We start from the raw sequence: 27,851 nt of genomic DNA on the forward strand, positions 1-27,851 counted from the left end.
ATATTAAACTCTGCACTATTTCTCTGTATCCATACGCGCCACGCTATCCTGTTTATCAACAAGGAGAAAACGTCTTGCCTGAGAGAACTGATATATTCTTGCCAACGCATTAACTCAAGGTATCTGAAACCCAATGTGTTAATTTCGTACAATTTTACCAAAATATTTCTTTTGGACGCATTTTTTGAGATTTTAATACTAAATCTGGGTGTAAACATGTAATCTTCGATCGAAAGGGCCGAGCGCCATTTCCCGCGCTCTTTCATGGTCAAGTCAGATAGCTGTAAACATTGATTAAGAAATATAAATGAACATGTTTTTGTGAATATATTTGTTATTCAAGAAAAGAACTCCATTGGAAGTAATATATTGGAAATCAAGTTTACATTTCTTTGTCACGAAATATGATTTATCTCAAGAGTTGAATGAATTATCTCAAGAGTTGACACTTGTTTTCAAGAGTTGATATTTCAAGAGTGGAAATTTTCTTGGACTGGTTTAACTTTGACTCAAGAATTGAATGAGTTATTTCAAGAGTTGACAGTTGTTGTCGTCATCAGATATGAAGGGTAGCAAAAAAAGAAAAAAATCATGATTTTGATAGTCATCAAAGGGAGAGCCCAAAATCTGTCAAAAAAAGAAAAAGTCACAATGTAAGAAAAGATCCCATAATTTTGAAATGCGTGTCTGCCAACTTTCATCAAGGGTCAGAAACTTTCTCAGAATATAGCAGAGGTAAACAATGTGTAGCAAATTCACTTGTGTGCATTGCATTTAATGCAGTTAACCAAAAATTGTTTGGAGATTGGGATGCGAATGATATTCATTTTGTTCTCGAAAAAGGTGATGTTTTATACAAGCATGCAAGACAGGCCATGTGTCTGCTTTACCAGTTTATGCAGGGGAAATACAATCAATTTTGTTCATATGAACTCTTTTAAGCGGAAATACCCAAGAATTAGTGAAAATTTTGTCACATTTTTTTTTTTACAAATCTCAACAACAACCACAGAGTAAAAAACACTGTAACTTATGTGAAACCTTCGTTTCATAGTGTTGATTCAAGTATGTTCAAGTAATAACCCCCAGGGGTAGGGTATGCCAACAATTGGGGATCAATACTTTACAATGAAATATATAGGATTTTAAAAAAAAATCTTCTCAAGAACAACAAAGGCATCATTAAAAATATTGATATGGAAGCATCCTTAGTTAGTCTAGATTCAACTTTGTCTTAGTTACGACTCCAAGGGGTTAGATGGGACCACATTTTTAAAAATCTTCCTACTAAGCACATCCTTGGTAGGTCAGATGTGCATTGTGGCCTATGGGCCTCTTCCTCACATATAGCTTAATTATGTTTGCTACTCAGTTTTAGAATGTTTCAACAGTTAACACATTTCATTACCTCAAATTGAAGGTATAACATATGCTCCTGGATTACAAATAATACCATCCAACATATTATATCCTTCATTTAATTCGATCTTGCATTAGAATCCATGCCATTCACTGCCAAACGTCACCTCGTTTCAGTACCTTCAGTACGTTGATTAAAGAAAAACTTTCAAAAATTGTTCTTTCTTTGCTATCATATCTCTCGCTTATAAATCAAGTGTTTCATATGATTTTCACATATGTAAATGACATCCTCCATCTTTAGAGTATAGTTAATTGTTTTGTTTTTAAATTCACTTCCGTTCGTTAAATATCTACGATTTCCGGTTTTTTTTCTGATGACGTTTTCTCATAAATAATCAAAGATTGGGTCTTGAAACTTTCAGAAATGTTAGGTGCTGTCTTGTAAATGTGACATACGTGTTTCAATTTTGTTGCCGTCACTTCCATCATCCACCGGAAGTACCATAAAAATGTGTAATTTTTCATTTTTTTAAAAATTCTAATGCTCATAACATTATTTGATAGAGTGTAACAAGTCATACCTTTCCACCGGAAGTTGGTGGTTAGAAATCGGAAGTGGTTCGAAAACTCAGTATTTTTCATGGAAAGTTTTAGTGTGGGTTCCTACGCTGTCCATTTGGGATTTTTAATCGTTTTATGGACTCCTGATATACTCGAAAGTGAATAAAATAAAACCGAAATTGTTTATAATTGATAAATCATGTCTTACATGTACGTGTTTATTTCTTTCATGTATAGTCGTTCTTCACTAATTGAATTCTTCCAGTTAAGATCCCATCTCGTCAGAAATTGGACGGAAGACCTATTTGTTGCTCGCAACGAGATCATTTCTAGTTATTATGTCTCCGAACACAAAGTGTCGGAGACATATTGTTTTTGCTCCGTTTCTTATTAAGGTCTTCCGTTCCAGACGGAAGACCTTATACTGATTCTACTGTTTATTAAGGTCTTCCGTTTCCAACGGAAGACCTTCTAGTGATTCTACTGTTTATTATTATTATTAAGGTCTTCCGTCTCAACGGAAGACCTTATAGTGATTCTTGTGTTTCTTTTCCTCTATTATTAAGGTCTTCCCTCTCCTGCGGAAGACCTTACTATTATTGTTCGCGTTCTTCTTCTTCATTATTAAGGTCTTCCGTCTCCTGCGGAAGACCTTACTAATATTGTTCGCGTTCTTCTTCTTCATTATTATTATTATTATTATTATTATTTTCCTTGGTAGTACACGCGTTTTTCTCAGCCATTTCTCGATCGATTTTCACGAAATTTTCAGGAAAGATGTCTTTTGGTGACGAGACTTTGCTTGCAAATTTTCGTGCTTGACGTCACTTCCGGTCAGGAGTTATCTCTCTTTTAGTGACTTTTTGAAGGGCCTTGTTGTCCACAGATCTCCTCCGTTAGTTTTGAAGCTAGAGTCTTGAAATTTCTACACAAGATAGAGTAAACATTTTAGAAGATTTGTGGGGGATTCGATTTTACCGGAGGCGATTTGCCTAAACGCTCGCCCGGACCTGAAAAAATGGATGCCAAAATTTGTCGCCGATTTCGGCGATTTTTGACCTTTGATCTCCAAAATCTTTTTTCTTGCAAATATTTTGTTAAGACATGTAGGACAAAAGTTGTGCACATTTACGAGATCTTTTCGAAAATATCAAGATTTAGGGGCTAGCCCCTTAAATTAGGGATCTAGAAGGGCTCAAAGTCTACATCAAATATCTCAAAAATCGTTAATATTTTGCTATAAGTCAAAGAACAAAAAATGTTCATCTCAACAATCCAAATCTATTCATATAAAAATTTAGGTCATATGTTACGTAATAAGGGATTCTAAGGGCCAAAACCATAAATTTTTTACCCCTTGTATCTCAAAAACGACAAATATTTTGAAAAGCAATAAAGAACAAAAGTTGTTCAGAATGATGATCTGAACAATATGCATATTTCGTTTTTACCCTATGTGGCCCCGTTAGGGAGCTACAGTTTGGCCCCTAAAAAATACTTCTAGAAATAACTCGAGAACGGTAAAGAATTTCTAAATACGTGTTGAACAAAAAATGTTTGAAATGTCATGACCTTTCTTACAATATCAAGCAAAAGGGGCTGACCCTTTAAATTAGGGGCCCACAAGGGTCCAAAGGTTTATGAGAATATCTCAGAAACTATTAATATTTTGTAATAAGTCATTGAAGCGGAAATCTTCATCTAAACGAGCTTGTTCTTATCAAATCAAAAAGTAGGTCATATGTTACGTAATTAGAGATTTTAAGGGCCAAAATCATAAATAATTGACGCCTCATATCTTGAAAACGACAAATGTTTTGAAAAGTTGTTCAGAATGATAATCTAAACAATATGTACATTTCGTTTTTTCCCTATGTGTCCCCGTTAGGGAGCTACAGTTTGGCCCCTAAATATTTCTTGTAGAGATAACTCGAGAACGGTAAAGAATTTCTAAATACTTGTTGAGCAAAAAATGTTTAAAATGACAAGGCCTTTCTTACGATATCAAGCAAAACGGGCTGGCCCTTTAAATAAGGGGTTCAGAAGGGTCCAAATGTTTTTGAGAATATCTCAGAAACTATTAATATTTTATAATAAGTTGTAGAAGCGGAAATGTTCATCTCTACGAGCTTGATCTTATCAAATCAAAAAGTAGGTCATATGTTACGTAATTAGAGATTTTAAGGGCCAAAATCGTAAATATTTGACGCCTCATATCTTTAAAACGACATATTTTTGGAAAAGCATTATTGAACAAAAGTTGTTCAATGTGTCATAACCTATCGATCAATATCAAAAAATGGGTCTGTGGGCCTGTAGAGTCGATTTTTGTCGATATCAGTCGATTTCAAAAACTTGTAACTGGTAAATATTTTGTAAGGACATATTGAACAAAAGTTGTTCAGTTTATCGAGATCTATCGATTGATATCAAGAAATAGGCCTATGGTCCTAATGGCTCGCCTGTAGAGTCGATTTTTTGTCGATATCGGTCGATCTCAATAACATTTTACAGGTAAATATTTTGTAAAGACATATAGAACTAAAGTTGTTGAGTCTATAGAGGGCTAACAAATGACATCAAGAAATAGGCCCGCGGGCCTTATGGCTCGCCTGGAGAGTCGAATTTCAAACGAATTTCACCGCAACTATGCTTCAGAAGCTTATGATATGAAAAATTGATTATATCTAAAGTGTTTTAAAGTCGGAAACTAAATTGGGACTCATTTGTCTTTTTTTTTTTTTTTTAACTCCGAGTGCATCAACAAATCGGACGGAAGACCTACTCGTTGCTCGCAACGAGATCGTGTCTAGTTATTATTATTATTTTTTTTTCCCCTTTCGTCTCCGAGACCGTTGGATGGATTTTCCTGAAACTTTCACAGGTTATAGAGAACGATGGTACCTCGAGGAATTTTTTTCATTTTTTCAAAATTCACTTCCGGTCGCAAGATATGTCCAATTTTCGTCTTTTTACAAGATATTTTGTCCAGCGTTTTTCTCAGAAACGGTAAAAGATAGAGTCACCAAATTTTCAGAGATAATAGATCTCACTTTGTAGGCGTGCAGTAGGGGGTTAAGAATGTCGGCCGTCACTTCCGGTCGTCACCGGAAATGATTAAAGGAAACATGAATTTCAAACTTTTTTCTTTCAAATTAAAACCTATTTCGGTTTACTATATCTCGTTTTAATTCTCAAAAAATGTTGACCCCACCGGAAGTTGAATCTTCAACTTCCGGTTATATCAAAGAAAGCCTATTCATTCTCTCATTTTTCAGTGCCATAAATCTCGGTCATGAAACTAGTTAATGAGTTGAGTTTTAAATATATAATAGTCACTATAAATGTTTAGAGTAATGTCAAATATTTTTGTAAAATTTACTTCCGGTCGGCAAATACGGCTTATTAGCTATTTTCGTTGTCCAGCGTTTTTCTCAGAAACGGTAAAAGATAGAGTCACCAAATTTTCAGAGTTAATAGACCTCACTTTGTAGGCGTGCAGTAGCGGGTTAATAATGTCGGCCGTCACTTCCGATTGTCACCGGAAGTGATTAAATGAAATATATATTTCAAACTTTTTTCTTTCAAACTGAAACCTATATCGGTTTACTAGGTCTGGTTCTAATTCTCAACAAAATGTTGACCCCACCGGAAGTTGAAACTCCAACTTCCGGTTATATCAAAGAAAGACTATTCATTCTCTCATTTTTCAGTGCCATAAATCTCGGTCATAAAACAAGTTAATGATTTGAATTTTACATATGTTATAGACACTATAAATGTCTAAAGTAAATTTAAATATTTTTGAAAAAAATCACTTCCGGTCGTGAGATATAGGGTGGACATATTCAAACCTTGTTTTTTCAGTTTCTCAATTATGAATATAGTAAGACGCTTGAAACTTGTAGAGTTGATCAACTAACATTAGTCCATTGTACACATACATTCAATTTTTTCGTCCGTCACTTCCGGTCTGTACCGGAAGTATTCGAAAAAATGTCGATTTTCCGATTTCTTCGAGTCTTAATATATTTTCTTGATATTTTTAGGAATAATGTCTGATGAAATGACCTTGCTATAATTATTTTTGTTTTTACAAAATTCACTTCCGGTAGGAAAATATGGCCGATTTTCTGTTCCTCAAAAGGAATTTTGTCCAGCATTTTTCTTGGTAAAGGTAAAATATATGTTCATCAAATATTTAGGGATGATTAATCTCCGTTTGTAAGCGTGCAGTAGGGGGTTGAACATGTCGACCCTCACTTCCTGTCGTCACCGAAAGTGAGGGAAAGAATCGCAAATTTCAAACTTTTTCTTTTAAATTGAAACCTATACTAGTTTATTAACTCTCTTTCAAAATGTCAAAAGAATATTGACTCTGTCGGTAGTCAAAACGACTACTTCCGGTTTCTTGATAAAATACCCTTTTACTTTTCGTCTCTTTGTCCTCATAAATCTCGCTTATATTTGAAGTCTTTCATATGATTTTCACATGTCTTAATAAAAGTATCAACTTCAAAAGTTTCGATAATTTTGTTTTTCAAAATTGACTTCCGGTCGGTAGTAACCTACTACTTTTTCTTTCTTTAGTCTACTTCTTTTTGTTGAGAACTCTTTCAGATAGAGACGTGAAATTTTCAGGGAATATAGACAGTAAAGAGTCGCTGTCATTTATAGGAAAACGCATCTGAATAGTACTTCCGGTCGTCACCGGAAGTTACGAGAAAGGAGTAAAAAATTCGAAAATACATTTCTCATTCATTGTTAAGGCACATTTTCTGATACATTTTAATGGTTTTGGTAGGAATAGAAAGTTCTTTACTGGAAGTGGTCTAACGGAAGACCTACTCATTACTAGTAATGAGTGTCTAGTTATTATTATTTTTATTCTTTTTTTTTTTCCTTACCGATTTTGTGCAGAGGATTTCTCAGAGATGACTTGATCGATTTGCTTCAAATTGTTAGGGTTGATGCATTGCTATCTGAAGTTTATATCTTGTTTTGGATTTTTGAAAATTCACTTCCGGTTGGAAGTTATCCCCCTTTTATCGATTTTCAGATGACCATTTTGTCCGGACAAAAACTCAAAAACGACAAAAGCTAGAATGCTGAAATTTTCAGTGATGTTAGACCAAATGTTGTAGTTGTGCACATCGTTTTCAAAATTTCCGGAAGTCCCTAGTATGGAAGCTCGGTAGGGGTCGAAAATGGAGTTTAAAAAAGTGCCCAATTTTTTTCCACGTTTTAAATCAGAACTTTTTACTCGTAAATATTTTGTTTAGACATATATAACAAAAGTTGTACAGTTTATTGAGATCTTTCGTGCCATATCAAGAAATGCGCCCATGGGCCTAATAGCTCGCCTGAACCATTGAATTTCTGTTACAATGATTAACTTTTTTCTCACGAAACTTTTGATAAGACATGTAGAATAAAAGTTGTTCAGTTTTGGAAGATCTATCTAATGATGTCAAAAATAGGCCTTCGGGCGTCATGGCTCGCCTGAACAGTCGAATTTGTATCACAATCAATAACATTAATTACTTTTTTCTCGAGAAACTTTTGACAAGACATGTAGAACGAAAGTTCTTCAGTTTCGCAAGCGTTAACTAACGATGTTAAGAAATAGGCCTGCGGATCTCATGGCTCACCTGAACAGTTGGGTTATTGTTGCAATCTATTACATTTTTGTCAAGAAACTTTTAATAAGACATCTAGAACAAAAGTAGTTCAGTTTTGGAAGATCTTTCGAACATCATGAAAAAGGCGAACGGGCCTCATGGCTCGCCTGAACAGTTTGATTAGTGTCATAATTACTAACTTTTTTCTCGAGAATCTTTTGATTAGACATGTAGAACAAAAGTTATTCAGTTTTGCAAGATCTTTCGAACAACATCATCAAAAAGGCGAACGGGCCTCATGGCTCGCCTGAACAGTTTGATTAGTGTCATAATTACTAACTTTTTTCTCGAGAATCTTTTGATTAGACATGTAGAACAAAAGTTGTTCAGTTTTGCAAGATCTTTCAAACGATATCAAGAAAAAGGCCCACGGGCCTTATGACTCGCCTTCACAGTCTGATAAATGTCGCAATCAATAACTTTTTTCTGAAGAAAATTTTGATAGGACATGTAGAACAAAATTTGTTCAGTTTTGCGAGATATATCTAGAATGATATCAAAAAATAGGCCTTCGGGCGACATGACTCGCCTGATCAGTCGAATTGTTTTCGCAGTAAATAACATTATTAACTTTTTTCTCGAAAAAAGGCTGACCCCTTTAATTAGCGGCCGAGAGGGGCAGAGAGTCTTTAATTTATAACACTTAAATGATCAATATTTATAAAACATTACTGAAGCTAAATTGTACGTCTAGACAATATATTTGTATCATTATTTATGAACGAAAATCTCAGTGAAATTCTTATCTCATCACATCTAAAATTGGACGGAAGACCCACTCGTTGCTCGCAACGAGATCGCATCTAGTTCTTATTCTTATTCTTTTCTTCTTATTTTTCCTCTTCTTTAGTGAGAAATTTGTCCGACCGATTTTATGAACATGCTTTGACTGATCCACTTCAAACTTTGTGAGCTGATAAAGGGTCATTAGGAGGGGTGCAATCAACTTTTCAAATTTTCAAAATGGCCGCCGTTTCAAGATGGCGGCCAAAAAACGTCAAAAACTCAAGGTTGTCAGATTTCAACCAAATTCGATTTCTAGGGTAACTTAGTGACCCCGAGTCCATTTCCACCATCAAAAAAATTTTTGGAGCCGCCATTTTCAAAATTGCCGCCATATACCGAAATATTTGAAAGTGTTAAAATCTGTACAACATTTGGGTTCTGGGGTAAATTGAGGGTCCACAATTCATTTCTAGCATCAGTATTTCCTTCCAATCATTTTTCAAATGTTTCAAAATGGCCGCTATTGAAGAAAATGGCCGCCAAAAATCAAGTCCGTCGGATTTCAACCAAATTTAGTTTCTAGAGTTCTTTGAGGATCCTGAGTGCATATCTGGCATCAAAAACCATTTCTGACATGGGGAGGTGTTCGGAGACATTTGTGTTGGCATCCCAACACAGTTATAGCTCGTTATTCTTATTATTATTATGTCTCCGAACACAAAGTGTCAGAGACATATTGTTTTTGCTCCGTTTCTTATTATGTTTCCGAACACAAAGTGTCGGAGACATATTGTTTTTGCTCCGTTTCTTATTATTCTTATTATTATGTCTCCGAACACAAAGTGTCGGAGAGATATTGTTTTTGCTCCGTTTCTTATTATTATTATTTTCTTCTTATTCTTATTATTCCTCTTCTTTAGTGAGAAATTTGTCCGACCGATTTTGTGAAAGTGCTTCAACAGATCCACTTCAAACTTTGTGAGCTGATAGGGGGTCACTAGGAGGTGTGTATTCAACTTTTCAAATTTTCAAAATGGCCGCCGTTTCAAGATGTCGGCGAAAAAACGTCAAAAACTCAAGGTTGTCGGATTTCAACCAAATTCAATTTCTAATGTAATTTAGTGACCCCAAGTCCATTTCCACCATCGAAATTTTTTTTGAGCCGCCATTTTTAAAATGGCCGCCATATACTGAAATATTTCAAAGTGTTAAAATCTCTACAACATTTGGGTTCTGGGGTAAATTGAGGGTCCACATTTCATTTCTAGCATCAGTATTTCCTTCCAATCAATTTTCAAATGTTTCAAAATGGCCGCCATTGAAGAAAATGGCGGCCAAAAATCAAGTCCGTCGGATTTCAACCAAATTTAGTTTCTAGGGTTTCTTGAGGATCCTGAGCTCAAATCTGGCATCAAAAAGCATTTCTGACATGGGGAGGTGTTCGAAGACATTTGTGTTGGCATCCCAACACAGTTATAGGTCGTTCTTATTTTCTTCTTCTTCTTTTTATTCCTCTTCTTTCCAGAGAAATTTGTCCGCTCGATTTTTTGAAAGTGTTTCGACAGATCCACTTCAAACTTTGTGAGCTGGTAGGGGGTCACTAGGAGGGGTGCAATCAACTTTCAAAATTTTCAAAATGGCCGCCGTTTCAAAATGGCCGCCAAAAACGTCAAAAAATCAAGGTTGTCGGATTTCAACCAAATTTTATTTCTAGGGTAATTTGGTGACCTCGAGTTTCTTCCCACCCTCAAAAAAAAAATTTGAGCCACCATTTTCAAAATGGCCGCCATATACCAAAATATTTCAAAATGTTAAAATCTCTACAACATTTGGTTTCTGGGGTAATTGGAGGGTCCACAGTTCATTTCTAGCATCAGTATTTCCTTCCAATCTATTTTTAAATGTTTCAAAATGGCCACCATTGAAGAAAATGGCGGCCAAAAATCAAGTCCGTCGGATTTCAACGAAACTTAGTTTATAGGGTTTTATGAGGATTCTGAGTGCATATCTGGCATCAAAAAGCATTTCTGACATGGGGAGGTGTTCGGAGACATTTGTGTTGGCATCCCAACACAGTTATAGCTCGTTATTATTATTATTATTATTATTATTTTCTTATTTTTCCTCTTCTTTAGTGAGAAATTTGTCCGCTCGATTTTATGAACATGCTTTGACTGATCCACTTCAAACTTTGTGAGCTAATAGAGGGTCATTAGGAGGGGTGCAATCAACTTTTCAAATTTTCAAAATGGCCGCCATTTCAAGATGGCGGCCAAAAAACGTCAAAAAATCAAGGTTCTCGGATTTCAACCAAATTCTATTTGTAGGGTAATTTAGTGACCCCAAGTCCATTTCCACCATCAAAATTTTTTTTTGAGCCGCCATTTTCAAAATGACCGCCATATGCTGAAACATTTGAAAGTTTTGAAATCTCTACAACATTTGGGTTCTGGGGTAAATTAATAGTCCACAATTCATTTCTAGCATCAGTATTTCTCTTCAATCAATTTTCAAATGTTTCAAAATGGCCGCCATTGAAGAAAATGGCGGCCAAAATTCAAGTCCGTCGGATTTCAACCAAATTTAGTTTCTAGGGTTTTTGGAGGATCCTGAGTGCATATCTGCCATCAGAAACCATTTCTGACAGGGGGAGGTGTTCGGAGACATTTGTGTTGGCATCCCAACACAGTTATAGCTCGTTATTATGTCTCCGAACACAAAATGTCGGAGACATATTGTTTTTGCTCCGTTTCTTATTATTCTTATTCTTTTCTTCTTATTTTTCCTCTTCTTTAGTGAGAAATTTGTCCGACCGATTTTGTGAAAGTACTTCGACAGATCCACTTCAAACTTTGTGAGCTGATAGGGGGTCACTAGGAGGGGTGCATTCAACTTTTCAAATTTTCAAAATGGCCGCCGTTTCAAGATGGAGGCCAAAAAACATCAAAAACTCAAGGTTGTCAGATTTCAACCAAATTCGATTTCTAGGGTAATATGGTCACCCCGAGTCCATTTCCAAAATCAAAATTTTTTTTTTGAGCCGCCATTTTCAAAATGGCTGCCATATACCGAAATATTTCAAAGTGTTAAAATCTCTACAATATTTGGGTTCTGGGGTAAATGGAGGGTCAACAATTCATTTCTAGTATCAGTATTTCCTTCCAATCAATTTTCAAATGTTTCAAAATGGCCGCCATTGAAGAAAATGGCGGCCAAAAATCAAGTCCGTCGGATTTCAACCAAATTCATTTTTTAGGGTTTTTTGAGAATCGTGAGTGCATATCTGACATCAAAAAAGCATTTCTGACATGGGGAGGTGTTCGGAGACATTTGTGTTGGCATCCCAACACAGTTATAGCTCGTTCTTATTCTTTTCTTCTTATTTTTCCTCTTCTTTAGTGAGAAATTTGTCCGACCGATTTTGTGAAAGTACTTCGACAGATCCACTTCAAACTTTGTGAGCTGATAGGGGGTCACTAGGAGGGGTGCATTCAACTTTTCAAATTTTCAAAATGGCCGCCGTTTCAAGATGGAGGCCAAAAAACGTCAAAAACTCAAGGTTGTCGGATTTCAACCAAATTCGATTTCTAGGGTAATTTAGTGACACCGAGTCCATTTCCACCATCAAAATTTGTTTTTGAGCCGCCATTTTCAAAATGGCCGCCATATACCGAAATATTTCAAAGTGTTGAAATCTCTACAACATTTGGGTTCTGGGGTAAATTGAGGGTCAACAATTCATTTCTAGCATCAGTATTTCCTTCCAATCTATTTTCAAATGTTTCAAAATGGCCGCCATTGAAGAAAATGGCGGCCAAATTACAAGTCCGTCGGATTTCAGCCAAATTTAGTTTCTAGGGTTTCTTGAGGATCCTGAGTGCATATCTGGCATCAAAAAGCATTTCTGACATGGGGAGGTGTTCGGAGACATTCGTGTTGGCATCCCAACACAGTTATAGTTCGTTCTTATTATTATTTTCTTATTATTATTTTTCCTCTTCTTTAGTGAGAAATTTGTCCGCACGATTATATGAACACGCTTCGACTGATCCACTTCAAACTTTCTGAGCTGATAGGGGGTCACTAGGAAGGGTGCAATCAACTTTTGAAATTTTCAAAATGGCCGCCGTTTCAAGATGCCGGCCAAAAAACGTCAAAAACTCAAGGTTGTCGGATTTCAACCAAATTCTATTTCTAGGGTAATTTAGTGACCCCAAGTCCATTTCCAACATAGGGTTTTTTGAGGATCATGAGTGCATATCTGGCATCAAAAAGCATTTCTGACATGGGGAGGTGTTCGGAGACATTTGTGTTGGCATCCCAACACAGTTATAGCTCGTTATTTTTCCTCTTCTTTAGTGAGAAATTTGTCCACTCGATTATATGAAAGTGCTTCGACCGATCCACTTCAAACTTTGTGAGCTGATAGGGGGTCAATAGGAGGAGTGCAATCAACTTTTGAAATTTTGAAAATGGCTGCCGTTTCAAGATGGCGGCCAAAAAACGTCAAAATATGAAGGTTGTCGGATTTCAACCAAATTATATTTTTTAAGTAATTTGGTGACCCCGAGTCCATTTCCACCATCAAAATTTGTTTTTGAGCCGCCATTTTCAAAATGGTCGCCATATCCCTAAATATTTGAAAGTGTTAATATATCTACAACATTTGGGTTCTGGGGTAAATTGAGGGTCAACAATTCATTTCTAGCTTCAGTATTTCCTTCCAATCAATTTTGAAATGTTTCAAAATGGCCTCCATTGAAGAAAATGGCGGTCAAAAATCAAGTCCGTCGGATTTCAACCAAATTTAGTTTCTAGGGTTTCTTGAGGATCCTGAGTGCATATCTGGCATCAAAAAACATTTCTGACATGGGGAGGTGTTCGGAGACATTCGTGTTGGCATCCCAACACAGTTATAGCTCGTTATTATTCTTTTTCTCCGGTACTTTTTTGTACGGTAGTGTTCTCAGAAACTACAAAAGGGATCGATATGAAACTTTCCAGGATGATAGTATAGCGTTTTTAGATGTGCATAGTGATAATCATTTTGTCTGCACGTGCATGCACGCGCGCGCACGTGCACTGCAATTTTGGTACAAAAAATAGAAAATCAAAATATGAAGGGAATCGATATGAAATCTAAATAGGATGGTAGTATATCATTTGTAGATATGAAAAATAATAGTTATTTTATCTGCATGCACACGCATTCGCGTGCACGTGCATTACAAAATTTGTACACTAACTTTGGAATCAGTCTAACTTTTTTGTTGTTCATTGAAATGGCTTGATATTCATATCATAGGTAAATATTGAGACCCTTAACTGATTTGCATGGTCAAAATTACCAATTTGCACGCGCATGCACGTTCGTTTCAGTTTGATTGGATAATACTAAAACGTTTGTAACTATCTTATTTATGAAGCGAATGAGATGATATTCACAGCACACGTAGACAATATGTGTATCTATATATTGGTGTAACAACAAAAAAATGCCAACGCACACGCGCATGCGCGTGCATCGGTTTTCAAATGTTCAATTTTTAAAAGACGATTATGTTTTTGTTTTTCATCAAATTCTCTTGATATTAGAGGTTTAGATGTGTCTTGGTACTCCTTACAAATTGCTGTGGTTAGAATTACTGTTCAGCACGTGCATGCACGTGTGCTGAATTCTGATTGGACGATTTTAAAATCGCTATAAGTTCCTTATATTTGGTGGAAACGTTATGAAATTCATACTGTGGGTATATGATACAAATGCCTGTTGAACGACATCAACAAAAATTCGGAATCATACACGCGTGCCCGTGTATGCAGGTACAACTGTTTCTTTCATTTCTTGGTACTGAAATGACCATATTGAACGTACTACATGTAATTAAAGGCTAAAATAAAATGATTTTTTGCTATAGATTTACAAGGACATCACTTTTTAATTGGGGGAGGTTTGGGGAACATATGTAACGGTCTCCGTTACAATTAGAACTAGTTGTTTTATGCTGTTACTGAACATGAGAATAAAGCCTAGATATACAGAACAGGAATTTTTAAAAACTGTTTTTTAGCCCTTGGGACTAGTGATACGTTTAATTAGTACTCAGGTGACCGATAAGGCCTGTGGGCCTCTTGTTCTTACACATCCCCATAAAACTTTGATCTCATATGGTAGCCCTATCACATAGGAAAAGATGATCCGGGGTCATGATTTGAACAGACATGAATCTACACTATGCCGTGGAGATGTCATGTAAAGTTCACGTTTTCTGGCCCAGTAGTTATAGAGCAGTATTTTAAATGACATCACCCTGATTTCGTCTTTTTAAAATCATTCCCCGTTTGAAGGGAACATGTCTCTTCATTTGACCAACCTTTCATCTCCTTTTCCCTAAGGATAATTTGTACCTAGTTTGAGATGAAATGTGCAAAATTTAAGGAAAACAAACAGACAGATAATTAGACAGATGGACGAACAGATTGACGACAGAAACAACGGTGATCAGAAAAACTCACTTAATCTTTCAGGTCAGATAAGCTATAACTGATTAAAATTAAAAACAAAACTGCTAGTACTACAGTTTATGAATAAATTGTAGATATCAGGGTAATCATTGTAAAATAGACATATGTAACAGAGAACATACCAGCACATACTCGTGTAATTATGAATTACTGCTCTTGGCAACATTTTTTAAACATAGATAAATGATTATCTATAGAAAATATAACCTTTTTCAGTATGAAATCGAGTACAACAAATTCGTACTCTGTGACCTCCTTTTTGACTGTCAGTGGAAGAGAAGAAGCCCTGTCCGATCAATACACGCAAGGTTGTGACAAATAAAAGAGATGAGATGGGTTTTGAGTTGATGAAACTTCTAGTATGACATTTCCCTGACCTGCCGCTCGCCAACATCTCTTAGGTAACGCTGTAATTACTTGGAAAGTTTGCCCCGAAACAGGGACCCTCTTCCTATTTTTTTTTTTACATATTTTTGTTTCATACCTTGTGTATTTTATTATACCGGCAGAAGGCCAATCTCTAAAGCTTATAAAAAGCGTGAAACGATTACATAAATCGAAAGAGGCATGATATAGACAGGGAATTCACACATTTCAGAGAAATTATTGCTACATAAAAAAAAATTATCAAAAAGGGGGGGGGTGTAGTAATATCCACACTTCAGGTGCCTGTGACACAGGCACTTGTTTCTGTAAATAACTTACGGCCTCTGTATACTATTAATTATTAGTATACAGAGGTCGTAAGTTATTTACAGAAACAAGTGCCTGTGGCCTGTGGTGAAAAGATGTTTTGGTTTTATTCAAAGTTCTAATAAACAATAATCAGAAAACAACTCACCTCCCATGTATGTGAGAAACATGTAAAATTCGTCTCCTACGTAGATACTGCTGATATCAGGGGCGTTCTTGTTATCGACAGCTTTAAATCGCATTTCTACGTCACCGACTTCCTTGAAATTTTCCGGAAGCTGTTTAGAGTTCCTGAAATTTGCAGAGATTCAGCATTTAATCACAGCTTTTAAAACACTGTTAATTGTATTACAATGTATAGGGCAGGTTCCCCTCGAGCTCATGTTTATTAAACGTGTTTAGATGTGATACTTTATGCCCAAAAATAACATGTAGATTTTCTACGTTATGCTACTTTTGTCAATTTTTGAAAATTAGGCTTGTTGTGGTTTTGTTTATCTTTATACAAAAGTCGTTAGAGATCAATTGTCAACTGAGAGAATAAATTAATGTTTTGCTACACCACTGATTCCAACGGCAACATAGTCTATTACAAGTCAGGTTCCAGTTCAGCATTTATTGCTGTAAAGATTAATGTGAATTGATGACACAGATGTTCTAAAACTGAAGAAAATACACAAACAGGTGGTGCATATCTTCTAATTTGTCTACCATGTATACCGAAGTCCATCTTTAAAGCATTACATGTATACGTCAATAAGACTGCAGGGTTTCTATTACATCGCTCCTTAGTGTAGACAATACTAAAGAACTTTAAAATAACTTGGGAAAATTCTTAGTAAAAACTGTGAAATTAAGAAGTTTAACGTTGTAAGTGAAGACTATAGTATTTTCATAATGATATGTGTAACACTTACATGTAATATGATACATGTACTATTATATTTGTAATTTCTTCTCTTCCTATCATCTCCTGTCTACTCAACCTTTGTTACCTTGTACAATTTGATATATTGTGTACATACATGTACATGTACTAGATGTGTACATACATGTACTAGATGTATTTAGATGACTTGTATAACTCAAGGACAATAAAGAATTGAAATTGAAGGGGCTATAACTATGTACCTACATGTACGTTACAACGAAAACCATGTATGATTTGTTTAGAGTACCACCCCTAGAATTTAACAAGTGGACCATGGGCCTTAAAGGAGCATGGCCGCTATGGAGCTGGAAATTAAATTTTTCCATGTTTATTGTTTACAATGCTTAACTAAAGTATTTCTAATGGTCAGCCAAAATTTGAATATCAATTGTTAAGTTACAAGTGAGATACAGCACTCACAATTCTGTGCTATGTAAACAAAGTTCGAACCATGTTTTTGTTTACATATAGATGCTTAATAGAAAATAGCATGTTTAAAAACAAAATGAGATGCGCTAAACACTAGAAACTATTTAATTATGTTCAGAATTAACTTGTGAATTGAAAAACCTGCTTTAAATATACGAACTAGGATATTCAGCCTATGTAAACAAACACGTGGCACGAGCCTTGTTTGCAGAAGAAAGAATTGTGAGCTTCTGTATCTCCCATGTACCTTGAAAACCGACATTAAAATTTTTGCTGACATATTAGAAATACCTTAGTGAAGCATTCTAAACATTAAAAATGGAAAAATAAAATTTGAAATTTTTCAGCTCAAATCGTGTCCATTTCGCTTTAACAATGACATGTGTTCTATGTTGATTAACGATTGCATACCCACCGTGGACCATCGTGACCATGGTGAAAAGATTCAGTAACGCAGGGGTTCTAGATTTTTGAAGCGATCGGTCTATTTATTTTTCCCAAAAACAACATAAATAAGAGTTTTCTTTGTCTAGCACATATCGCACGCAACGCACAGAAGTATTAAGAAACAGAATATGCCCCATACTTTGAATGAAAGTAGTTACTTTTCTCAAACACTCGTGTTTAATATCGAGTACCTAAGAAAATTCGCAAGGATGTTTGCTTCGTGAGCTGAATTCAAGGTTTGAAACAATTTGAGAAAGAACCATGATAATCTGTCACAAGAATATAAAAAGACATTCAATTTCTTACTAAATTGGGATTCATAATAGTCTTTATTTTGACGAAATGCTTGAAAATGAATATAACGCAGGGTGAAAAGATGGAAGATGTAGCGTTACTAAGGTGAAAAGATATCAAATATTGTCATATTGATTAATATCATCCAGTAAATTCACAATTTTAAGTTTTTCTGTCACATATTATATTCTGATTTAAGAAATGGAATGAATCTATTTTTCTTTTCGTAGTGCATAATACATAAGTTTTCCTTTCATTTTTTTTTTTTTGCGATATAACATTTCTGTTTCTTTGAACAAAGAATGTCTTGCATTTTGTTATGTTTTGCATTATTTTATATGCTATTGTACATTTATATGGAACTGTTTTATAATAATAATAATAATGAGTGATTTTATATAGCGCTTTTTCCATAGTGCTCAAAGCGCTTTACAATACATTATTACCCCGGCAGACCTTATATCCATCTAGAACTTTCTCAGCTTCCTGGGAAGCATACAGTGCAAGCTGCCGTTAAGGCAGCTAGAGCACTAACATTCTAACAATATCTTTCATTGTCTGTAGCCAGGTACCCCTTTTACACTTGGGTGGAGTGAGGAAATTCATGTAAAGTGCCTTTCCAAAGGACACAACGTCGGCCTTGCCACGGCCAGGACTCGAACTCAAGACCTTTCGGTCGAGAGTCTGACAGCCTAACCACTAGGTCACCGACGTCATCTTTAAGGAGGGGAGGAGTGTGGTACAATAACTATATCGGTTTCGGGGTTCGGGTAATAGACAAAACCTGACCGACAACAAGATGTACACTACACTGCAGAGCTCCGCTCCAGATAGAATCGTGTATTGTTGTTTTATTCCTCAGTTTGGTTATACCGTTAATAAATACTAGAACCTGTATCTGGTTTACTCGTCTTACGACAATATTGGCCAACCAGATCATTATAACGACCATAGAATTTGCGAAATGCTGACTTTAAATATCCATATTTTATATTAATATCCATATTTCCCCATAAATATTCATATTTTAAGTATCCGTATTTTCAAATGATACTTTTTATTACAAGGTGATCAAGAAAAGAGGGAAATTTATTTTCCCTAGACATATATATGTGTGGAGGATAATAGGATTACTGTTATTAACATTTATGGTCCAAATATTGATAGTCCTGGGTTTTATGAGTGAAATAGTTTTGGAATTGGATAATGAATACTATACATGTACATGTATACTGTTAGGAGATTTCAATCTTGCACTTACACCAAATATTGATAAATTAATTATAATTCAATAAATAACCCCAAAGCAAGGAAGAAATTAGAAATTGTAGATGACCGACAACTTTTAAGCTATTTTAGAGTTTTGAATCCTGATAGAGGGGTTTATACATGGCATAAAAAGACGCCCTTGAAACAGGGTTGTCTAGATTACATTTTAATCTCTGAAACTTTGTCCAATTCTTTGGAAACATAAACCTAGTTATAGATCAAACTGCTCTATAATTGTTGTAGAATTAAGATCGGTAAAGTTGGCTACTAGTAACCAGCTACTAGTAACTGGCTACTTAAAAAGAGAAAAGTTGGCTACTAGTAGCCAGCTACTTGAACCAGGAAAAGTTGCCTTGTATGTATTTGTGTTTTTTCTCTTTTTTCTTCCATACCATTTTGTTTACTTACAATCAAACCTTATGTGCAGTTTGTCATGCAACCATATTTATATATTCTAGGTCTTCAAAAATACAGGTCCTAATATTTAAACCCTCAACAGGAAACATTTTCTATGATTGCAGCTACATATTTTCAAATTACATATACCACAACTTAGATAATGGGTAACTCCATTGAACAATTCCGAGCTGCAATCGGTCTTTTCTATTTATCAGGTAGAGGTACTTACAAAAGACAACGTTTTATTGTGTTACCGTTTTCATGTTTTATGCATTTCCTCAAACACATTTTAAAATTACTCACTAGTTGTTTGACATTCATTAAGCTTAGATCTGTGTTTATCAATTTTTATCTTCAGTTTTTCATATTTGTTTTGTTAACTTGCGGCGATATAGAGTTAAACCCGGGTCCTACTGCTGAAAATGTCCTTGACATATTACATCTGAATATCCGAAGTATTAGACACAAACTAGGTCATTTAAATTCTTTTGTTCATGACTTTGATATTTTATGTTTTTCTGAAACCCATCTAGATAATTCAGTGAGCAACGATAAATTACTTCTTGACGGCTTTAATAAAATAATTCGTAAAGATAGAAATTGTTTTGGAGGCGGTGTTATGATATATTTGTCAAATCAAATACGCGCTACAAGACGCCCAGACTTTGAGCCCGCCGATCTTGAGTGTATATGGATTGAAGTAGATAACAATACCTGTGTTTATCATCTTTGCTGTATTTATAGGCCTCCCAGTTCCGACAGCTCTTTTTGGTCCAAACTTTCGTGGAGTTTAGACACAGTTAGCGAATATTCCGACAAAATAATTATAGTAGGCGATTTAAATGTAGATTTTCTTAATGCTCCATTATCACACAATATTCGTGAAATTATTTCAACTCATGGTCTAGTAAATAATATAACTGTCGCTACACGGAACCTGGCACTGCTTGACCCAATATTGACCTCTACAGAGATTCAATCGTGTGAATCAGGTATATTAAAAATCGAACCGACGATCAGTGATCATAGTGCCACATACATCTCCCTCTTTTCGAACATAAAGTACAATCGTGCATACACGCGTAAGGTATGGATTTATAAAAATGCTGACTTTATAAAACTCAATTATTTAATTGAAAATTGTAACTGGGCAAATATTATCAACGGAGCAGATACTTTAGATTTGGCAACCAAACATTTTACATCCGAATTTCTTTCTTGTGTTCGTCAATGTATACCTGAACAAATTATAACAGTTCGCCCGCGAGATAAACCATGGTTTGATTCTATGATACGGAAGACAATCAGAATTAGAGATCGACTTCGCAATAAAGCATTAAAATCAAAAAATGACTCCGACTGGTCCGCTTATAGAAAAGTTCGGAATTCGGTTAACAATATGAAAAAACACGCGATAACAAATTATTATGACAATATAGAAACCTACTTAGACGATTCTAGTAAAGACAATAATAAGTTATATTGGAAGCTGATGAAAGATTCGTTTAATATTAAATCATCGAATGAAATACCTCCAATACAAATTAATGATAACAACGGCGATAACAAGTTAGTATACTCTGATTCTGATAAAATAGAAGCATTGAATGCATATTTTTCATCAATTACCAATATTGATGACACCAATGAAACACTACCAAATATGTATTGCTTATGTAATGATTCCTTAAATAGCATTATTATTGAAGAACAAAAAGTATCGGATATTATTACAATACTCCCAGTTAATAAAGCTGTTGGCCCAGATAGCATTAGCCATAAAATGTTGAAATCAACAAAAACTACCATTATCAAACCACTTACTATGCTATTCAACAGATCATTGTCAGAAAATATTTTCCCATCTTTTTGGAAAATTGCTCACGTCATTCCTCTTTTTAAGAAGGAAGACCCGTCAATAGTATCTAATTATAGACCTGTCTCGCTATTATCATGCGTTAGTAAAATTTTGGAGAGAATTATTTTCAAACATGTATATAATTATTTTCATAGTAATGATCTATTTTATCGATATCAAGCTGGATTTTTACCAGGTCATTCTACAGTTTATCAATTATTAGAAACTTATCATAGTATTGTTCAAAGTATTAATGAAGGGAAATCATGTTGTATGATATTTTGTGACCTGTCAAAAGCATTTGATAGAGTATGGCATAATGGTCTTATTTTCAAATTACAAACTTATGGTATATCTGGTAGTCTTTTACATTGGTTCAGAAGCTACTTATGTCACAGATTACAAAAAGTAATGTATAAGGACCTTTTATCGTCACAACTTGATATATTTGCTGGTGTATCCCAAGGTTCTGTTTTAGGACCTTTACTATTTTTGATTTATGTTAATGATGTTGCTGTAAATATGCTATCAATGTGTAGATTATTTGCTGATGACAACTCACTCCAGCAGTCCTCATATAATATGCTAGAAATTGAATACAAGCTTAATTATGATTTACATATACTAGAAAAATGGTCAAATAAGTGGCTACTCAAATTCAATCCATCCAAGACTAAAGCTGTTTATTTTTCGAAAAAAGATAACTCTATTTTACCGAAATTATTTTTCCAAGGTGATAGATTGGAGTGTGTTCCATCGTCATCTAGGCTTATTATTGTCACATAACCTCAGTTGGTCTTTATACATTGATTCCATAGTTGATAAATCTTTTAAAAAATTAGGACTTTTAAAAAGGCTTAAGTTCAAAATTGGCAGAAAACATCTGTCAAAATTGTATATAGCTTTTATTAGACCTACTCTTGAATATGCTTCAATTGTTTGGGATGGCTGTTTTGTTCTGTTCACGATACTGATAAGCTTGAAAAAGTGCAATTATGTGCAGCTAGAATTGTTACTGGTCTTCCTATTTTTGCATCTAGAGAATCCCTTTATTCAGAAACAGGCTGGCTAACTTTAAAAAGTAGACGTTATATTGCAAAAATGACTACCATGTTTAAAATTTGCAATGGTAGCGCCCCTGATTATTTAAATGAAATTATTCCACATAAACATGAAAATATATCCCTTTATAATACTAGAAACAATGATAAGTTTTACATTCCAAAATGCAGATTAGAGTTATTCAAAAAATCATTTGTACCTGACTCTGTAAAACAGTGGAATTTATTAAATGTAGAAACCAGAGAAGCCATCTCAATCAATTCATTCCGCAAAAATATAATAACAGACATTACAATACCACCATCATATTACTCTTTTGGAAAACGATATATCAACATTATTCATACAAAGCTAAGATACAACTGTATACTTAATTATGATCTTTATAAATTAAATATTACAAATTCTCAATTTTGTACATGTGGACATACCAATGAAGATATATATCATTTCTTTTTTGCTTGTAAAAATTACTCCAGGGCTAGAAATGATCTTTTTAATCGCCTTTTCATGCTTGACTTGGTTAATATTGATACAAAATTGTTATTATGCGGTGATATCAATTTACCTCTGCAAACTAATATAACTATTTTTTCAGTTGTTCATAAATTTATAGAAGAAACTTGTAGATTTGTTTAATCATTGTACATTATACCTGTTAATTATTACCTTGCATGACATATTGTAATATTTTAGGAGAGGGACTTGTAAGTTGTCAGAACTTGTTCCCAATCCTTTTGATTTCATCAATAAAATATGTTCAAAACAAACAAGTTAGCTACTAGTAGCCAGTTACTAGTAGCCAGCTACTAAAAGTAAGAAAAGTTATTTACTCGTAGCCAGCTACTACAAAATATAAAAGTTATAATTACTGATAGCTCGCTACCAGATAAAGGTTAATGAGTTTGAAAATTATTATCTATCAGATTTATTTCTAAAGAGGACGAGGAGTCGTATGAAATTTCATGCTCAATTATCCCCAAAATGCATAATGTTGCAATGCAAATTACGAATAAACTTTTTCAACTGAGTGATCAGGGCCGTAAATTACATGGAGGCGGAGGAGGCAGCTGCCTCCTCCAACTTTTGAGCCAAAAAAATTTAAAATTTAAAGTTCATTAGAATTTATGTTGTTTCCAATAACTAAGAACATGATACCTCCCTTAAAAAGCATTCCAAATCTTTCTTTTAGAATGAGTTAGTCAAGTAACATCTTAGAAGGCCCTAGAATCAAGGATTTTGCACGAAACGTGTTCAGTGTGCACAAAATGTGCTCAGCGTCTGGGGGCCTGGGCGGCCCCCAGACCCCCGCCTAATTTCCTGCCTCCTCCAAATTGAAGGTTAATTTACGGCCCTGGTGTTTACTTTAAAAGTGATACGGATTGAATTCAGACCTTCAATCATTTGATATGCCATCCATTTTGAGATATCTGCTACTTTTACAATTTGATTCGAGTTACCCTGAAATTTCAACATAAGTAAGAAACTTTATGTTTGACTTAATGTTTGTATTAGATATCTGACGAATGTACGACTATACACATGGCAAGAAGTGATAGATGGTGTTTTGGTACGCCACAAATTTTCAGATATTGCTCTTTAGGAAATCAGTTACTTATACATTTTGATTATCGGTACAATGAAATTTCAAGATCCGTGTGAATACCTAAAGGAACTCCGCGTTTATATAATGTATTTAACTAACTTACAACGATACGTATGGCGAGTAGTGATATTGGGTATCGTGATATGTCATCAATTTTCAGATATCACGCTTAAGGAAGTCAGCTACATATACCTTTTGATGGCAGGTAAACTGAAATTTCAAGTTTTTCGTAAATATCTTAAGGAACTCTGAGTTGTATTAGATATCTGACTAATTTAGAATTATCATATTTGTTATAATTTCAGTTTATTGAAAAAATATTTCCTTGATCCCCATAATAATTGAAAGGTGTTTCGTTAAGATGTGCTATTTGAGGATCGACCCTCAGAAATACTTAATGGGCAAATAGAGTAATGCATCTTTTAAAACCACAAATGCCGTATTAATTGGACAATTCTTGGATTAAAGGTGTTTCTTTTTCAAGCCATGTAGTTTATACTCTATATACAAATCATACAATTTACATCGATCTTATTTCCTATTTACTGTATATTTTCCGTGTATGATTTCATTTACATATAAATAGAATCATGATGTTTAAAGGGGTTTGAATTAGTAGCAATTTGACGTTTTTTAATTTAAGACCACCAGAAATCCGTCAATGCAGAATCAAGATTTTGTATAATATAAATAAAACATTATTCAGTATTTGTTTTCTTCGTTTAATTCATATGCACTTCGTTCATGATCATGTTTATTTCAACATTTGCCAATCGAAAACGGCAATTGTCTATATCATCCGTACATCATTGACTGCTACATTGAATGTCTGCTACTTTTGTATATTGCTAACAATATGTATATTTTACATCTGTCTATATCACAATATAACGAATATGGTAAAATTCCAAACAAACATTTTTTTCAGTATTCAAAAGTACAAATATTATCAGTTCACTTTGACTGAATAAGTGCGCAATAACTTCCAAATATATACAAACGTGAAATATTTTAATAGGCAACTTACGTCTCTTGGAACACATGTGCAACAGTCTTATTGACTCCGCCATTGGGGATGTCCTTACAGATGATGGTAAATTTGTGAGAACCATAACCTCCAGTGTATTTTGGTGGTGATGATGGTTTTACTGTTGGTGTTCCTGGCATTAGATCGTAAGATGGATCGTAGATGGTGATTATCATTGAAGAAAAACCCTCCTGTATGATAGAAGTTTAGGATATAAGGTTTTCTTTTTCATGAGGTCTTAAATCACAGCATGTCATTTATTTGATTATTATAGACACATATTCATTACAGACGCAAGAAATTTTTGCAAGACAAGAGTGTACTTTTGGATATGTAATATTTGTTCGTTCAGCAGTTGGGACATATCGTCCTGAAAATAAAGCTCGTGTTATGAACTTCCCTTATACATGTAATTACACCTACAATGTTGATTTAAGAGTTACCATAGTATTTTGTTTTGTATGCATGTAAATACATGTTAAAAATGGGTCAACAGGTCAATGATATGCAAAGGAGTTGATTCTGGAGGATTCCTAATTTTGGGGCGAAAAAATGAGAGATTCTATTAACACGCTACTCCATTACAAGCATTTGAAATTCTTGTAAGAAACCAAGTGACCCATGGAGTAGGGAATATCACAAATTTGGAAAGACAATTACATGCTTATCATAACAATATAATTACATTTTCAATGTTTTGCCTTTGCTGTTTCTTCAAATTGTAACGATAACGATTTCCTCATGAACGTATTGCAGTTGTAAACAAAGCGCGTATGAATACAGATCATACGTGCGTTTTAACGACTGAAAATTCCGACAAAAATGAAAGTAGAATGTAAAAGGTGAAGATAACGAACAGTGATCAATATCGTAACTCCTATAAGCAATACAAAATAGAGAGATGGGCAAACACGTATCCCTGGATATACTAGATGTGGGATCAGGTGCCTAGGAAGAGTAAGCATCCCGTCGACCGGTCACACCCGCTGTGAGCCCTATATCTTGATCAGGTAAACGGAGTTATCCGTAGTCAAAACCAGCGCGCCACGAACGGACTAACAATCGGCATGAAACACGTCTAGACAGCATTTGACCCAATGATAGGTTGTATTGGCAAACTAGATCGTTATAACGACCATAGAATTCGCGAAATGCTGAAATAAATTTCATAGTCGAAAATACATGAGGTTAGGTTATTTCACTCCAGTATTCTTCATGAATCGTGCTAGCTTAAAAAATGAAATTTATTTCTTAAAGGAGTATTAGGTGTGAAAGTGATTGCAACCATTCCCCCCCCCCCCCCCAAAAAAAATCTATCATTGGCATGGGAATTTATATTAATGACTAATAAAAACATTTATTTTGTACAAAAAGAAGAGAAACCTAATAAACCATTTTTAGTGTAAAGAAATATATAAGAAAGAATTATTGCAAGACATTATTCATGTAAGCACTAGAATCACATATTCATGTGCTTGTTTTGAGGGTAAAAAGTGTTTGAAATCATTAAATACTGGTGTCATTACTGAAATATATAAGACGAGTCAATTTTCAAGGAATTGACTTTTTGGTAAAAAAAAAAAAAAAAAAAAAATGACAGCTAATGCCCTTTTAAGTATACAATACACAAAAGTAACGAGGAATTAAATATTGAATAGGTTATTTCATTTGGGCTCGACCCTAGCGTCTGACCACTGTTCTGGATCATAAATTGAAGCCCTATCGGTAAAGCTATTGACCAAAGAAAAGAAGTAAACATTTGGTAGGGTTTGGTATCTGTGATTAATGTTCAAATTATTTCAATCGGGTTTCTCATTGGAAATTACTCTCTGGTTAGAAGACTAAAATATATATCTAATAGAAGCCAATGATTTAGAAATGAGAGAAAATAGGATAAAAATTTAGGAAATCAGGAACATACACGGCTAAAACACAATATACTTTGAATCGAAATATCTTGATACCTTGAACATTCAATTACCTTTAAATCTAAGACTACTTCCCTTTTAGCAGTTTTGAGGTTTCTATGATCAGAGACAAGATACTTTAGTAATGGAAATTATTGAACAAATTAGAACGATTTGAGAAATATTTGAGAACTATTTACAATATGTAAATACGAGAAATATTTTTTGAAGAAATTATTTGAACATATGAGAACTTTTAACAGTTTTGATAAAAAAATATTGAGATTACCTGACAGAAATGTTAGGTGATTGTGAAGTTGGCAGTACAGGTATATTTGAGATAATTTGAAAAAAGAAAATATACAGCAACAAACACGACTAACTCACTGTAGGTGAGTCGAGATATCCTTTGAAAACTTGAGCATTTCATTAATGATTTTTCAAAGTATAAAATTTTATGATTAAGAATTGTAATAGAGGGCGAAGCCCTCTCACGGCCCGAAGGGCCGTGAGAGCGGAGCTCTCCCTATAGGTAACACGTATATACATGTTCAAAAGGAAAATATAGAAAACTAATGAAAAATTAAACCATACCTATGGAACTTGAAAATTTTGGTCCCAATGGCGTCGATTCGAATACTATCGCGTGGACATGTATTTCTCCATTTTGAATCTCGTGTACCCAAGTTCACGTTATTCTGAGATGTTACATAAAATCCATAAAAGCATGTAAATCTTATTTTCTTAGTCATATATAATCACTTCTCGATTTAAAACGCGAACTGTACAACGTTTCCAATGTTTGTTTATTTGCTAAACACCGATGCTGAATATGACGTCACAATGCACTGTTTACCTCAGTTGCAAAGCGTTTCCCGCGTTCAATGAATAGGCGGATCAAAAATGTCTAAAGTTAGAATACTTTGATTGAGCTCTGTCCTCACACGTTAGGTGCTAATATTTCGGGATATTTTTTGTCCTCTTATGGATCTAGATACTAATGCCAATATTTTATGCTTCGCCCTCAAACACGGTCACGCCGTAAGACATATTATTTCAGCAATTAAAATCTAC

The 27,851-nt window shown here is 34.6% G+C and overlaps 1 protein-coding gene across 2 annotated transcripts in view; it reads right to left on the minus strand.

Moving 5' to 3' along the window:
• LOC125681625 (uncharacterized) overlaps positions 1 to 27,851 on the minus strand; it is a 192,704-nt gene that overhangs the window by 69,323 nt on the left and 95,530 nt on the right. For both annotated transcript variants that reach the window (XM_056153630.1, XM_056153629.1), the window contains exons 5-6: positions 24,871 to 25,061; positions 15,697 to 15,839 (exon numbers count right to left, since the gene is read on the minus strand). In XM_056153630.1, coding sequence (XP_056009605.1) covers positions 15,697 to 15,839; positions 24,871 to 25,061 — 334 coding nt within the window. The remainder of the gene's footprint in view (positions 1 to 15,696; positions 15,840 to 24,870; positions 25,062 to 27,851) is intronic.

Source organism: Ostrea edulis, chromosome 2 (assembly GCF_947568905.1).
Source record: "Ostrea edulis chromosome 2, xbOstEdul1.1, whole genome shotgun sequence".
Classification (NCBI taxonomy): Eukaryota; Metazoa; Mollusca; class Bivalvia; order Ostreida; family Ostreidae; genus Ostrea; species Ostrea edulis.